This window comes from Scyliorhinus canicula, chromosome 4, assembly GCF_902713615.1.
Source record: "Scyliorhinus canicula chromosome 4, sScyCan1.1, whole genome shotgun sequence".
Lineage (NCBI taxonomy): Eukaryota > Metazoa > Chordata > Chondrichthyes > Carcharhiniformes > Scyliorhinidae > Scyliorhinus > Scyliorhinus canicula.
Genome location: NC_052149.1, coordinates 133,926,814 through 133,941,527, shown reverse-complemented (window position 1 = coordinate 133,941,527; position 14,714 = coordinate 133,926,814). Strand labels below are relative to the sequence as shown.

The window sequence follows — 14,714 nt, the reverse complement described above, 5'->3', positions numbered from 1 at the left end:
TTTCCAGGATTTGGATGTTTCAGGCAGGATAGAGGGGGATGGAAAAGGGGTGGCGGAGTTGCGCTATTGGTTAGGGAGAATATCACAGCTGTACTACGGGAGGACACCTCAGAGGGCAGCGAGGCTATATGGGTAGAGATCAGAAATAAGAAGGGTGCAGTCACAATGTTGGGGGTTTACTACAGGCCTCCCAACAGCCAGCAGGAGATAGTGGAGCAGATTGGTAGACAGATTTTGGTAAGAGTAAAAACAACAGCCTTGTTGTGATGGGAGACTTCAACTTCCCCAATATTGACTGGGATTCACTTAGTGCTAGGGGCCTGGACGGGGCAGAGTTTGTAAGGAGCATCCAGGAGGGCTTCTTAAAGCAATATGTAGACAATCCAACTAGGGAAAGGGCTCGACTGGACCTGGTATTGGGGAATGAGCCCGGCCAGTTGGTAGAAGTTTCAGTAGGGGAGCATTTTGGGAACAGTGACCACAATTCAGTAAGTTTTAAAGTGCTGGTGGACAAGGATAAGAGTGGTCCTCGGGTGAATGTGCTAAATTGGGGGAAGGCTAATTATAACAATATTAGGTGGGAACTGAAGAACCTAGATTGGGGGCGGATGTTTGAGGGTAAATCAACACCTGACATGTGGGAGGCTTTCAAATGTCAGTTGAAAGGAATTCAGGACCGGCATGTTCCTGTGCAGAAGAAGGATAAATACGGCAAATTTTGGGAACCTTGGATAACGAGATATATTATAGGCCTCATCAAAAAGAAAAAGGAGGCAGTTGCCAAGGCTAGATGGCTGGAAACAGACAAAGCCTGTGTGGAATATAAGGAACGTAGGAAGGAACTTAAGCAAGGAGGGCTAGAAGGGGTCACGAGAAGTAATTGGCAAATAGGGTTAAGGAAAATCCCAAGGCTTTCTCACGTACATAAAAAGCAAGAGGGTAGCCAGGGAAAGGATTGGCCCACTGAAGGATAGGCAAGGGAATCTATGTGTGGAGCCAGAGGAAATGGGCGAGGTACTAAATGAATACTTTGCATCAGTATTCACCAAAGAGAAGGAATTGGTGGATGTTGAGTCTGGAGAAGGGTGTGTAGATAGCCTGGGTTACATTGAGATCCACAATGACGAGGTGTTGGGCATCTTAAAAAATAATAAGGTGGATAAGGCCGGATGGGATCTACCCCAGAATACTGAAGGAGGTGAGAGAGGAAATTGCTGAGGCCTTGACAGAAATGTTTGGATCCTTACTGTCTTCAGGTGATGTCTCGGAGGACTGGAGAATAGCCAATGTTGTTCCTTTGTTTAAGAAGGGTAGCAAGGATAATCCAGGGAACTACAGGCCGGCCTTACATCATGCTTGCCTTCATTGGCCTACAAAAGTATGAGGGGCATTGACAGAGTGGATAGTCCATGGCTTTTTCCCAGGGTAGAGGGGTCAATTACTAGGGGGCATTGGTTTAAGGTGCGAGGGGCAAGGTTTAGAGGAGATGTAAGGTTGGGGGGGGGGGGGGTTGTTGGGTTACGGGTATAGGGTGGATACGTAGGTTTGAGTAGGGTGATCATTGCTCGGCACAACATCGAGGGCTGAAGGGCCTGTTCTATGCTGTACTGTTCTATTTTCTATGTACGAAGCACGTTTTTTACACAGAGGGTAGTGGGTACCTGGAACTCGCAGCCGGAGGAGGTGGTGGAAGCAGGAACGATAGTGACATTTAAGGGTGATCTTGACAAATACATGAATAGGATGGGAATAGAGGGATATGGACCCAGATTTTAGTTTTGACGGGCAGCATGGTCGGCATAGGCTTGTCGGGCCGAAGGGTCTGTTCCTGTGCTGTACCTTTCTTTGTTCTTTGTTCTTTGGGTGTGGAACCAGCAGAGATGCTGATGGGACATCTGCAGAGCCTGAACTCTCCCAGTAATTGGGAGCAGATAGACCACACAGTATAACAACCCTAGCCTGGGTGCAGGTCAGGGAGGCTGGCTCTTCGGGGACAGGAGTTATTGGGTGTAATTCTCCGAAATGGAGACAGTGTCTGCGCCGTTGTGAACACCGTCGCGTTTCACGACGGCATGAAACGGGCTTGGGCACTGTCGATTCTGGCCCCCACGGGGGTGCCAACACGGCGCTGGAGCAGTGCATGCTGCTCCAGCCTCCCTTCCCGGCGCCAACTGGGTGCCACGCCAACCTGCACATGCACAGTGGCGCCGCGACAACACGCTCATGTGCGGGGGAGTTCCTCAACGCGCCGGCCCCGACGCAACATGGCACAGGGGTTCCGAGGCCGACCGCGTAACAAAATAGGGCCGGGGCTGGACAGGCTGGCCTGCTGATTGGCGGACCCCGATCGCGGGCCAGACTCCATCGGAGCCTCCCCCCGGTGAACGCGTGCCCCTTCCCCCCACCCCCCACAGGCCACCCCCACCCTGCGCGCAGGTGTGGACGGCGCCAGCGGGACTCTTCCTTTTCCGCGTGGCTGCTCGGCCCATCAAGGGCCTGCCGCGACCGGTGCAGCGCCAAACACGCCGCCACAAATGGCGCCCATTCTCCGCTCCTCGGAGAATTTTGTGCCGGCGTCGGGGCGGCGTGGTGTGGTTGCGGCGATTCTCCGGCCCAGCGCTGGGCTCGGAGAATCCCGCCCATAGTCTTTCGTAGTTTTTAATACATCACAATAAACCTGCCATTCATTTCTGCCCTACCTTGTGTTCCTGCGTCTCTCCCGTTTGGGTTCTGCAGTCGGGCAGTGGGCTGGGTGGTACCCTGACTCTGCAGTTGATGTCCAAATTCCTCTAAGTGCAGCCTCTATGTCGGGAATCTCTCCAAGGTCAAAGGATAACAGCAAAGTGCCGTTGAATAGTGTGATGTTTAATGGCGCTGCAGGCTTTGAGAAATACCCTGCAGTGCCCGCCATTCAGCTGACATTAACCCAAGTCAGCTGAATAGGGGCCAGTGTTTCTGACGGGAAGTACACCATTCTGAGGAATCGTGGACAAGTCAAATGATCTAAGCTATTAGCTGGATCAGGAAGAGTCTCTTTAGTCTGTGTTAGTATGAGGAGAGCATGGATATTTAAGGTGCTTATCAGTAATAAATATACTCAACTGAACACATTTGCAAATATATACCTGTGGAAATATTACACCTATTGCCATGCCTAAAGGATTGGCCCTGGGAGGAAAGTTTCCAATGTATTTATATGAAGTGAAGCAGAAATAGTCAGAGCATGCTGTTTTGAGAGAAGTGTTGAGTACAATGATGTCGGTGATGAAGTTCAATCACACGTATATACATCAGGGTGAAGAAATTAGATTAGTAAAACAGCACAGAGTGAGAGACACTGTTTAACGGGTTGATGATCTCTCACAAAGTGAGAGTTACAAGGTAATAAATGTAAACAGGTAATGTCAAAATCCAAACCAGATTAAAAATGGCCCTCAGCAGAGTATTTGCAGGACACAGAGGAGATATTGGGTGGAATGTTCTCATTTATTAAAGCATTGCATTGCCCGCCAGCTCCACTGTCAGCTTCTCCCACCATAATGTTTTGAAACTTAGTTTAAAGAAATGCTGGAGGAGAGTCCCATGATGTCACGCCGGTGGGGGTGGAGAGAGGTGGGTTCAATTAGGGTCCACCCGACCAGCAGCCTTGTTCTTGAGAAGAGCAGTGGCGGAGGGCGGTGCCTGGGCACTACCAGGACTATCCGGTCATGGCCGCCCCTCCCTCTCCCCGGGGGCTATATGTACCTGTGCGCCCCAGGTGGAGTGCATTTGGCATTTTGCTGTTTTATATAACATGTTGTAAACCCTATAAATGTGGTCATTTCATTTCATTTCTTGCTGGCCGGGAGGAGGGATGATACAGTGGTGAGGCCCGCTTGAGGTCATGACGGGAACTCCATTACTTCATTGGCGAAGAGTGTGAACAATCGAGCGGCGAAATCTCGTGTGAAAGCCGTTCTGGGTCACCCCCTTGATTCTGAACACAGAACTCCCCGCACACACACATTGACTTGATTCAGGAACCCGGCATAATAAAAGCAAAATCCTGCTGCTGCTGGAAATCTGAATTAAAACGCAAAGTACTGAAAAATCTAAAGCGGGTCTGGTCGCATTAAAAAAGAGAGAAAGAGAGTTAACATTTTGAACTCAATATGACTGTCCTCAGCGCAAGGATGACGCGATGAAGTAGATTGTACAAGATGTTTTTTCACCACATTCAACAATTGTTCTTGCTGGATTTCTCTCTTATAATTTACCTGACAGTTTTTGTCTGCTTGTTTTTTCAGACAAGGCTGAAGATGAGTTGGAAATGGCCACCGTCTGCCACCGGCCTGAGGGGTTACGGCAACTTCAGGCCCAAACCAACTTCACCAAGAGGGAGCTCCAGGTGCTGTACAGGGGCTTTAAGAATGTAAGATTCTGTCTTTCGATCTCATTCACAGAGCTCTCACTGAACCTTTATTATTTTGTTTGGACTCAGATAAGAAAAGCCACAACGGACTCTTGTTACAGGTCACAATGTTTGGCATTGCTGCACTGAAGCAGATTAGGGTATAGGATCAGAGGTTATGGCGAGTACTGGAGAGTTGTGGATATGGTTTTGAGTTAGGAAGGAGTGTGATGTAATATTAAAAGTTTATTACTGGCCAATAAATTGTGAACGCCAGATTGAGGAGGCAGTCTGTATACTGTTCAGATATATTCACAAGAACAAATAGTCAGCAGGGCTTGAACCATACAAAATTAGACTGGAATAAATTTCAATCATGTGCAGAGTGGGGCCACCTTTACAAATGTATTCAGAACTGTGACCAAGATCATTTTCTACTCCAACACAGGGTGCTGCAGTCCTTAAATTGGTGATGGGAATTGAAGTGGGGACCAGTTCGCAAATAGTTGACCACCAGTTAGTCATGTTCAATGTCAGAATAGACCAGGATAAGGAAAATTGAAAAGCTGTGAGTAAAGTACTGACCAGAACTACAAACTCAGAAAATAGTGTCAGACATTAGGTGTGATTCTGTTATTGAATAGCACCTGCTAAATAATCTTAGTTGTGCTTAGAGTTACATTAACAATTAATTGAAGATTATCAGTTGGGTTCACAGTGTGGCTCACCCATGCTAGAAGCTACATATATTCGCACACAAAATAAACGAAGCTCGGATGACAGTCATTCCCTAGTTCATTCCCAATGGCAATGATTTGACCATGCAAACATATGAGCAAAGAGATGGAGTAGGCCATTCAGCCCACTCTGCCATTTGATAAACTCATGGATGATCTGATAGAAACCCAAATCTACACCCCCCTACCTCTGATAACCTATTACCCGCTTACTTACCAAAAATCTACCCACAGCTGCCTTACAAATATTCAAAGATTCAAAAATATTCAAACACAAAATATACAAACATTCATGGGGGCTGTATACAAACGACCAAACTGTAATGGAAATGTTGAGAATAGAGCTAGGCAGGAAATCAGAGATGCATTTAATAAATTAACTTTAATGAGCAGCTTAAATCTGCATATGGACTGGGTGAGTCAAATTAGTCACAATACAATAGAGGAGGAATTTCTGGAGTGCATACAGGATGGTTTTCTGGACCAATACATTGAGGAACCAACAAGGGAACAGGCCATCTTGGACTGGGTATTGTGTAATGAGAAAGTTGGCAATCAGGTTGTGAGAGAACCCTTGGGGATGAGTGACCATGATGTGATGGAATTTTTTAGTAATGTGAATAGTAAGACCATTATACATAGGAGCAGAATTAGGCCACTTGGCCCATCGAGTCCGCTCCGCCATTCAATCATGGCTGATATTTTCTCATCCCCATTCTCCTGCCTTCTTCCCATAACTCCTGATCCCCTTATTAATCAAGAACCTATCTATCTCTGTCTTAAAGACACTCAGCAAAGACACTACGGCAAAGAGTTCCACAGATTCACCACACTCTGGCTGACGAAATTCTTCCTCATCCTTTAGTCTCAGATAGTGAGGCAGTTGATTCTGAGACCAGAGTCCTGAACCTCAATAACGGTAACAATGATGGTATGAGACATGAGTTAGCTATGACAGACTGGGAAACATTACTGAAAGGAAGGACAGTGGACAGGCAATGGCAGGCATTCTAGGAACAAATAGGTGAACTCCAAAAGTTATTTATTCTTATTTGACGCAAGAGTAGCAAGGGAACTGTGGCCAAACCATGGCCTACAAGGGAAATTAGAGATAGCATTAGATTCAAAGAAGAAGCATGCAAATTAGCAAAAACAGCAACAGACCTGAGGATTGGGAACAGATTAAAATTCAGCAAAAGCGGACCAAGGGATTGATTACAAAAGCAGGGAGGTCATGTTGGAGTTGTATAGAACTCTGGTGAGGTTACAGCTGGAGTACTGTCTGCAATTCTGGTCGTCAAATTATAGGAAGGATGTGATTGTACTGGAGGAGGTACAGAGGCAATTCACCAGGATGTTTCCTGGAATGGAAGAGAGGTTGGATAGGCTCAGGTTGTTTTCGCTGGATCAGAGAAGACTGAGGGGTAACCTGATCGAGTTCTACAAGACTATGAGGGGCATGGACAGGATGGATAGGGAACAGCTGCTCCCTTAGTTGAACGGTCACATCATCCTGTCTCCAACTTTTGAAGGAGGTGTCCATTGTTGCGGGGGTGAATCTGTGGTTGTTGCAGATAGGGCCATGGTGGACATTTCATTTCAACTGAAGTGCTGCCATATTTGGTACCATGCTCAAGCATGGCTACTACCACTGGGCTATTTGTGTATCTGGTCAGGGGGGATGGGATGCGGTTGCGACCAGCGCTCGAAGGGCCGTCCTAGCACAGGAACTCTCTTCCAGCCTCACCACTCCGCTCCCGGTTCACTGACCCAACTCCGTACTCTTAGAACATAGAACATAGAACAGTACAGCACAGAACAGGCCCTTCGGCCCTCGATGTTGTGCCGAGCAATGATCACCCTACTCAAACCCACGTAACCCGTATACCCGTAACCTAACAATCCCCCCATTAACCTTACACTACGGGCAATTTAGCATGGCATGTGTCTTAGTGCAATCGACTTTGGTCAGGGTAGTTACCTGTCAGAGAAAATCAGCATCCATTATCCTGGCCAATGTTCATTCCTTTCCATTCTGTCCAGGTAACGCAAACACAAAATTCTATAAGATTGGGCCTGGTCTAATTCTGTCCTTAACTCCACTTCCTGCCGACTTCCGAACCCTTGACTCCCTTGTCAATCAGAAAAATGTCTACCTTAGGCTCCAGTGCTTTCTATGGAAGATAATTTCACAGACTAATAATACTCCGAGAGTACAAATTCTTCCTTGACACTGGGCACGTTACTCCAGCCTCGTTACGCTCTCACTCAAGCGAAATGAGGCCGATGAATAGCGGGAGAGGCTGAAAACGGGAACCACGTTAGGCACCAAACAGTTAGCGATGCTCCCATAGACAAAATCGGGATCTCACCAGAGCGTGGCAAGAAACCAATTATCACCACTGACAATTAACGAGAGCCACCCCATATCCAACAGCCTCCCGTCATTCAACGGTCTCCCCAGTAAATGGTGACACCGATTGTGCTCCTTTTGGAAAACGTGAGCCTGGCGGAAGGGCTTCTGTAGGGAACCACGGAGGTGAGTAGCCAAAGAGCTGGGGGCGCTGGACTTGGCACCACAGTGTTCGGTGGAGGGTGCTGGGGTGGCCAGGGGTGGCCACCATCCCCACTCCATGGGACAGGTCTGGGTCGGCACCCAGTGCCCACTCCTCCCGCTCGGTGCCCATAGGGCCCAGGGGTTCACCTTGGGACAGAGGGGCAGCTGGTTCGAGCCCCGGATGCCCCGCATCATCTGGCTCCGCCAGCCCTGGCAGCTTCCCATGGTCCGCACTATTGTGTTGACAGCCGAGGCGATGCTCCTTAGTGATTGGGACAAGCTCCGCAGCACCTTGGCCATTCCCATCTGAGAGCGGGACATAGAACATGCAGTGCAGACAGAGGCCATTCATCCCATCGAGTCTGCACCGACCCATTTAAGTCCTCACTTCCACCCTGTCCCCATAACCTAATAACCTCTCCGAACCTTTTTAGACACTAAGGGCAATTTATCATGGACAATGCACCTAACCTGCACTTCTTTAGACTGTGGGAGGAAACCAGAGCACCCGGAGGAAACCCACATAGGCACGGGGGGAACGTGCAGACTCCGCACAGACAGTGACCCAACGGGGAATTGAACCTGGGACCCTGGCGCTGTGAAACCACAGTGCTATCCACTTGTGCTAACGACATGTCCCACAAAACCACATCAAGGTCAGCCTGGTACTGCGCCACCTCCCCCAGTGAGTCGGACATTCTGCTGAGACCCTCAGCCATGGCTGTCACCGACTGCGCGATGCCTTGGACACCTTTACTAAAGGTCCCAACGTCATGCACCAGGCTCTTCACTGCGGTCACCACCTTATCAGTGTTGGCCTCGGTGCCACGCATTGTCGGCGACAGCTTAAGCGCCTGTAGCCTCTGGGACTCCTCCAAGCGCCCATAGATCTGCTGGAGTGACGCTGACATTTCCCTCTGAATGTCCTGGCTGCACCGGGAGAGCGTTTTCTGAGGCGACACAGAGGGAGCATCGTTAGCCACACGTGCGGTTCACAGTGGTGGGAGGGATGGTGTGAAGGGTGGGTTGGGAGTTTGAAGGGGGAGGGCAATGGAGGGAGGATTGGGGGTCACGTGGAGAGTTGGGCGGTGGATGCTCCCGTGGGGGCAGATAGGGCGGGGGGTGGTGGTGGGGGGGGGGGGGGGGGGGGGGTAGCGGTTGGTGTCTCCTCATTCATGCTGGTGGTATAGGTTATTGATTTTTTTCCCGCATTGGAGGCCAGTCCTCCTGGTCACACTCACGGTGCTCACAGCTGCTGCCCTGTGGCTGACCCTCCTGGAGCCACGGGGGAACAAGACCACCCTCCTGGCCTCCACGGCATCCAGCTGCCTCCCAGGTCACGTCCCCGAATCTTGGGGCTGGTCTCCTCGGCGCCATTGTTGCAAGCTGCCTGGGATTGGCTGAGCATGTGCTGCTTGGCCTTGTTAGCGGGCGGGGGGCTGGCAATCTGGCTGCCAGAAAATGAGCTGGCGAGCCTTCATCTGCGGTGAGAAGCCTGTGACACCCCTTCAGTGGAAAAATTAACATTGAATAGTGTTACTGGCCTCACTGGGCCAAGTGCCTGGGAAGGTTGTGGCAATTCCTGCTTGCTACAACATTTAGAAACCTTTCCGGAGAATCGCATCCACTGTCTTAAGTGGGGGATCCTTAAATTATGAACTGCATCCCATAGTTCTATGTTGCCCATATGGGTAGATACATAGATACATAGAAGATAGGAGCAGGAGGAGGCCTTTTGGCCTTTCGAGCCCATTCATCATGATCAAGGCTGATCATCCATTTCAATAGCCTAATCCTGCTTTCTCCCCATAGCCTTTGATCCCATTCTCCCCAAGCGCCATATCTAGCTGTCTCTTGAATATATTCAATGTTTTCATAGAATTTACAGTGCAGAAGGAAGCCATTCGGCCCATCAAGTCTGCACCGGCTCTTGGAAAGAGCACCCTACCCAAGGTCAACACCTCCACCCAAACCCCATAACCCAGTAACCCACCCAATACTAAGGGCAATTTTGGCCACTAAGGGCAATTTATCATGGCCAATCCACCTAACCTGCACATCTTTGGATTGTGGGAGGAAACCGGAGCACCCGGAGGAAACCCACGCACACACGGGGAGGATGTGCAGACTCCGCACAGACAGTGACCCAAGCCGGAATCGAACCTGGGACCCTGGAGCTGTGAAACAATTGCGCTATCCACAATGCTACCATGCTGCCCCGTTTAGCATCAACTACTTCCTGTGGTAATGAATTCCACAGGCTCACCACTCTTTGTGTGAAGGAATGTCTCCTTATCTCTGTCCAAAATGGTTTCCCCTGAATCCTCAGACTGTGACCCCTGGTTCTGGACACACCCATCGTTGGTAGCATCTTCCCTGCATCTACCCTGTCTCACAAAGGTCCTATATAATTGCAGCAACACATCCCTGCTTCAAAATCCTTCGTAATGAAGGCCAATATGCCATTAGTCTTCTTTATCGCCTGCTGCACCTGCATGCTTACCTTCAGAGAATGGTGCACAAGGACACCCAGGTCCCACTTCACACTCCCCTCTCCCAATTTACAACCATTCAGGTAGTAATCTACCTTCCTGTTTTTGCTTCCAAAGTGAATAACCTCACACTTATCCAAATTATACAGCATCTGCCATTGATTTGCCCACTCGCCTAACCTGTCCAGATCTTGCTGTAGGATCCCTGCATCCTCGTCACAATTCACCCTCCCACCTAACTTGGTATCATCTGCAAATTTTGTTCCCTCATCCAAATCATTAATATATATTGTGAATAGCTGGGGTCCCAGCTCCGATCCCTGTGGTACTCCACTAGTTACTGCCTGTCAATTTGAAAAAGACCCATTAATCCCTAGTCTTTGTTTCCTCTCTGCCAACCAGTTTTTTATCCACATCAACACATTTCCCCCAATCCCATGCGCTTTAATTTTGCACAATAATCTCTCATGCGGGACTTTGTCAAACGCCTTCTGAAAGTCCAAATATACCACATCGACTGGCTCCCCCTTGTCAACTGTAATGGTTACAACGTGAAAGAATTCCAACAGATTTGTTAAGCATGATTTTCCCTTCATAAACAAACTTTCAGTATTTCCAAACAAAATCCCCTCAGTCTAATGATGTGTGTTATCTGAATAAATGTACACAGCATTAGGTTCTGTTTTTTAGATTAAATTCATTGTTGGTTCTGTGTGTTTGAGTTTGCATTCAGTGCTGGTTTATGTTTTTGAGTTTATATTCAATTATTTCAATGTGATTTTCACTCAAAACATTTGACATTAATCCTTCTACCTTGTCTTCTCCTCGTCATTTCTCTATGCTTTTTCTTCCAGGAGTGCCCCAGTGGTGTTGTCAATGAGGAGACTTTCAAGCAGATTTACTCTCAGTTCTTTCCACAGGGTGGTGAGTGACTGACATTCCATAAAATCATTTGAATACCTGAAATAACTTTGAATCTCTTCCCTTTGTTTCATAACGTCCTCCTTAATCTATGAATTGTTTAATGAAAAACACCAATGTCTATCTTCTGCCATCCTTGATGCAGTGAAAATGGAGTTATTGGCTAATCAGAGCACCCAACCTCCTTTCAATGGGTCTGAACAGACCCAAACACGAGGTGAAGCATCCCCCAGTTAAGGGATGCTTTGGGAACCACTGCTCCTAACTCAACCGTCTTTCCCAAGCATGATTCTGCATCTGCCAACTGTCATCTCTCAAATTACTCTGATACTATTTCTCAAAGTGCTTTTCTGTTATAACGCCCACGGAGTTCAAGGAATAAGGTCAGCCTGGTTCCCTGTGACCCCCATGGAATATGAACATCCCCTTAACAAGCGGAGCTGTCACTAATATCAGAACCCTGAGCTGGGTAGAGGTTGAAGCGGGAGACCCTTCGGGGAGAGAAAAGTTTGAATTTGATTGTATTACTAAATGTTGTTCATCGTTTCCTGCCTGCTGTTTCCTGCCTGCTGTTTCCTGCCTGCTGTTTCCTGCCTGCTGTTTCCTGCCTGCTGTGTCCTGCCTGCTGTGTCCTGCCTGCTGTTTCCTGCCTGCTGTTTCCTGCCTCCTGTTTCCTGCCTGCTGTTTCATGCCTACTGTTTCCTGCCTGCTGTTTCCTGCCTGCTGTGTCCTGCCTGCTGTTTCCTGCCTGCTGTTTCCTGCCTGCTGTTTCCTGCCTGCTGTTTCCTGCCTGCTGTGTCCTGCCTGCTGTGTCCTGCCTGCTGTGTCCTGCCTGCTGTTTCCTGCCTCCTGTTTCCTGCCTCCTGTTTCCTGCCTGCTGTTTCATGCCTCCTGTTTCCTGCCTGCTGTTTCATGCCTGCTGTTTCCTGCCTGCTGTTTCATGCCTGCTGTTTCCTGCCTGCTGTTTCCTGCCTGCTGTTTCCTGCCTGCTGCTTTGGCGGATTCAACACTGACGATGAGGATAAAGTGGAGCTACCATCGGTGCCAAATTCTACGCACAAGACCCACTTCGTCTAAGCCTCAGGAGGCCTCCAATCCACCAGTTGAAATGCTGCACATTGAGAAGCTGGAATTGTTTAATGCAGGTACCAATGACTGGGCACAATATGTTGAACGTATGGAATATTTTTTCGCACCAGCAGGATTATCGGGGTTGAAAGACAGACCGTGATACTATCAACAGCTTGTGGGGTGCCTACCTATAGCCACATCAGAAGCCTAACCCACCCTGATATGTCGGATTCGTGATCGTTCGCCGCTTTAGTCGCCCTGGTTAGGGAGCATTTTGACCCCAAGCCACCACTGATCATCTGGTGGTTCCGGTACTACATGGCCACTCAGGCCGAATCTACTAGTGACTTCCTGGCCTGATTAAGAAAATTGGCTGAAACTTGAGTTCAGCGCAACACTCAATAACTACACGACTGTTCAGTATGTGGAATCCGCGACACAGCTACACAGAAAAAAAGTTTGGCTGAAACTAAACTGGATCTACAGCATGCGGTAAAGATATCTATCTCCTGTGAGAGCACAGAACAAGGGGTGCTGTAACTCCAGGGAATGGCGGTGCTGAGCTTGGGCCGCCAAAACGTACTTCGCTCAAACCCAAACCTCAGACAGTGGAACGACTACCGCAGAGACACTGTCACCACCCCCGGGGCTCGAAGCGCTGCCAAACATTTCCCCCAACCAAGACGACCCAGAGTACGGGTACTGACCAGCAGCCGCTGGACACAGAGAACATGAGGGCCGACGACACCGCGAGGGACCAGACTCACTACGTGGAGGACGATGACAGCTCCTACCAACAGCTACACTGCGTGGCATCATAGAATCATAGGATCATAGAGAAATACAGCACAGGACAGGCCCTTCGGCCCACGATGTTGTGCTGAACTTTTGTCCTAGGTTAAACATTGATCATAGAATTTTGGACACTATGGGCAATTTATCATGGCTAATCCACCCAACCTGCACATCTTTGGACTGTGGGAGGAAACCGGAGCACCCGGAGGAAACCCACGCACACAGGGGGAGGATGTGCAGACTCCGCACAGACAGTGACCCAAGCCGGGAATCGAACCTGGGACCCTGGAGCTGTGAAGCAATTGTGCTATCCACAATGCTACCGTGCTGCCCTTAAAACATCACTGCAGGTCACCGTGATTGAGGTTTCCCTGCACGTATATGACCATTCAATTCGGTTGGAGCTCAATACCGGAGTGGTGGTATCTGTGATCAGCCGGCGCACTTTCAATCAAATTAGCTCTGTCCTCCAAACATTGAGTCTTTGAGCCACCAACGCCCACCGTGCCACTTACACGGGGGAGCACCTGGTGATCGCGGGCACCCCAACGGTCCTGCTTGAATAGGGGCAGCTGTCAGCTAACTGGCCTCTGGTGATGGTGAATGGCAGCGGGCCAGGTTTGCTGGGTCGGGACTGGTTGTGCCACCTACGTTTGGATTGGCAGCGGGTTTGCCAAATGAACCCATATGGTCCCAAAGGAGGATGTGGCCCACATCAGCACAACCCCATGGCACAGTCACGCTACTTTGTTGCTTGACCGGTCCCTCCTGAAATGAAATGAAATCGCTTATTGTCACGAGTAGGCTTCAATGAAGTTACTGTGAAAAGCCCCTAGTCGCCACATTCCGGCGCCTGTCCGGGGAGGCTGGTACGGGAATCGAACCATGCTGCTGGCCTGCTTGGTCTGCTTTATAAGCCAGCGATTTAGCCTTGTGAGCTAAACCAGCCCCTCCTGCAGTGCAGCCTAAAGTGGACGCCAAGTTGTACCGTCTTGAGGGCCTGGAAATCATATGGCCCATCCAATTTGCCGATTAGGCGGTGCCGGTCACACCAGTCATGAAGCCTGATGGTTCCATACGCCTATATGACGATGATAAAATAATGGGAAACTACGTCTCTCGACTGGACCGCCAGGCCTTCCCTCGAATTGAAGATTTATATGCTAAGCTCAATGGAGGCAGATACTTTACCAAACTTGACATGAGCCATGTGTACTGTCAGCTGATTTTGGCCCTAGAATCCCGGAGGTTTGTGACCATAAGCACGCATCGTACATTGTGTGAATATATCCGACATCCACTTGGGGATTTCTCAGTGTGCGCCAACCTCCAGAGAGTGTTGGAAAACATCCTGCCCCACCCCAAGGCTCCCACCCTTGGCAGTACACCTGGATGATGTTTTGATTAAGGGCTCATCTGATGGGGAACATTTGGTTAATCTGGCCGAAGTCCTCCGTTGCTTTCAGGAGGCTGATATTCGCTTCCGGGGGGAGAAGTGTGTTTTCAATGCGGCTGAGGTCACATACCTAGGCTAGCAAGTGGACCGCCATGGGCTGCATCCCGTGGTGGAGAAGGTACAGGCCATCCTGCAGGTCCCTGTAGCCAGCAAGCCACTGGATCACCATTTTGGGACCAGAATTCCCCATGCTGATGCACTGAGCTGCCTTCACTTCCCCAACAGGCCACCAGCACGGAAATGAGATCATCGCAGTTCTCCATTTTATAGGTTACCTGCCAGTCACTAATCTCAC

General features: G+C 49.3%; 1 protein-coding gene across 2 annotated transcripts in view; it reads left to right on the top strand.

The window, feature by feature from the left end:
* LOC119965021 (Kv channel-interacting protein 1-like) overlaps positions 1 to 14,714 on the top strand; it is a 604,872-nt gene that overhangs the window by 487,256 nt on the left and 102,902 nt on the right. For both annotated transcript variants that reach the window (XM_038795225.1, XM_038795226.1), the window contains exons 2-3: positions 4,287 to 4,411; positions 11,031 to 11,100. In XM_038795225.1, the coding sequence (XP_038651153.1) occupies positions 4,287 to 4,411; positions 11,031 to 11,100 (195 nt within the window). The remainder of the gene's footprint in view (positions 1 to 4,286; positions 4,412 to 11,030; positions 11,101 to 14,714) is intronic.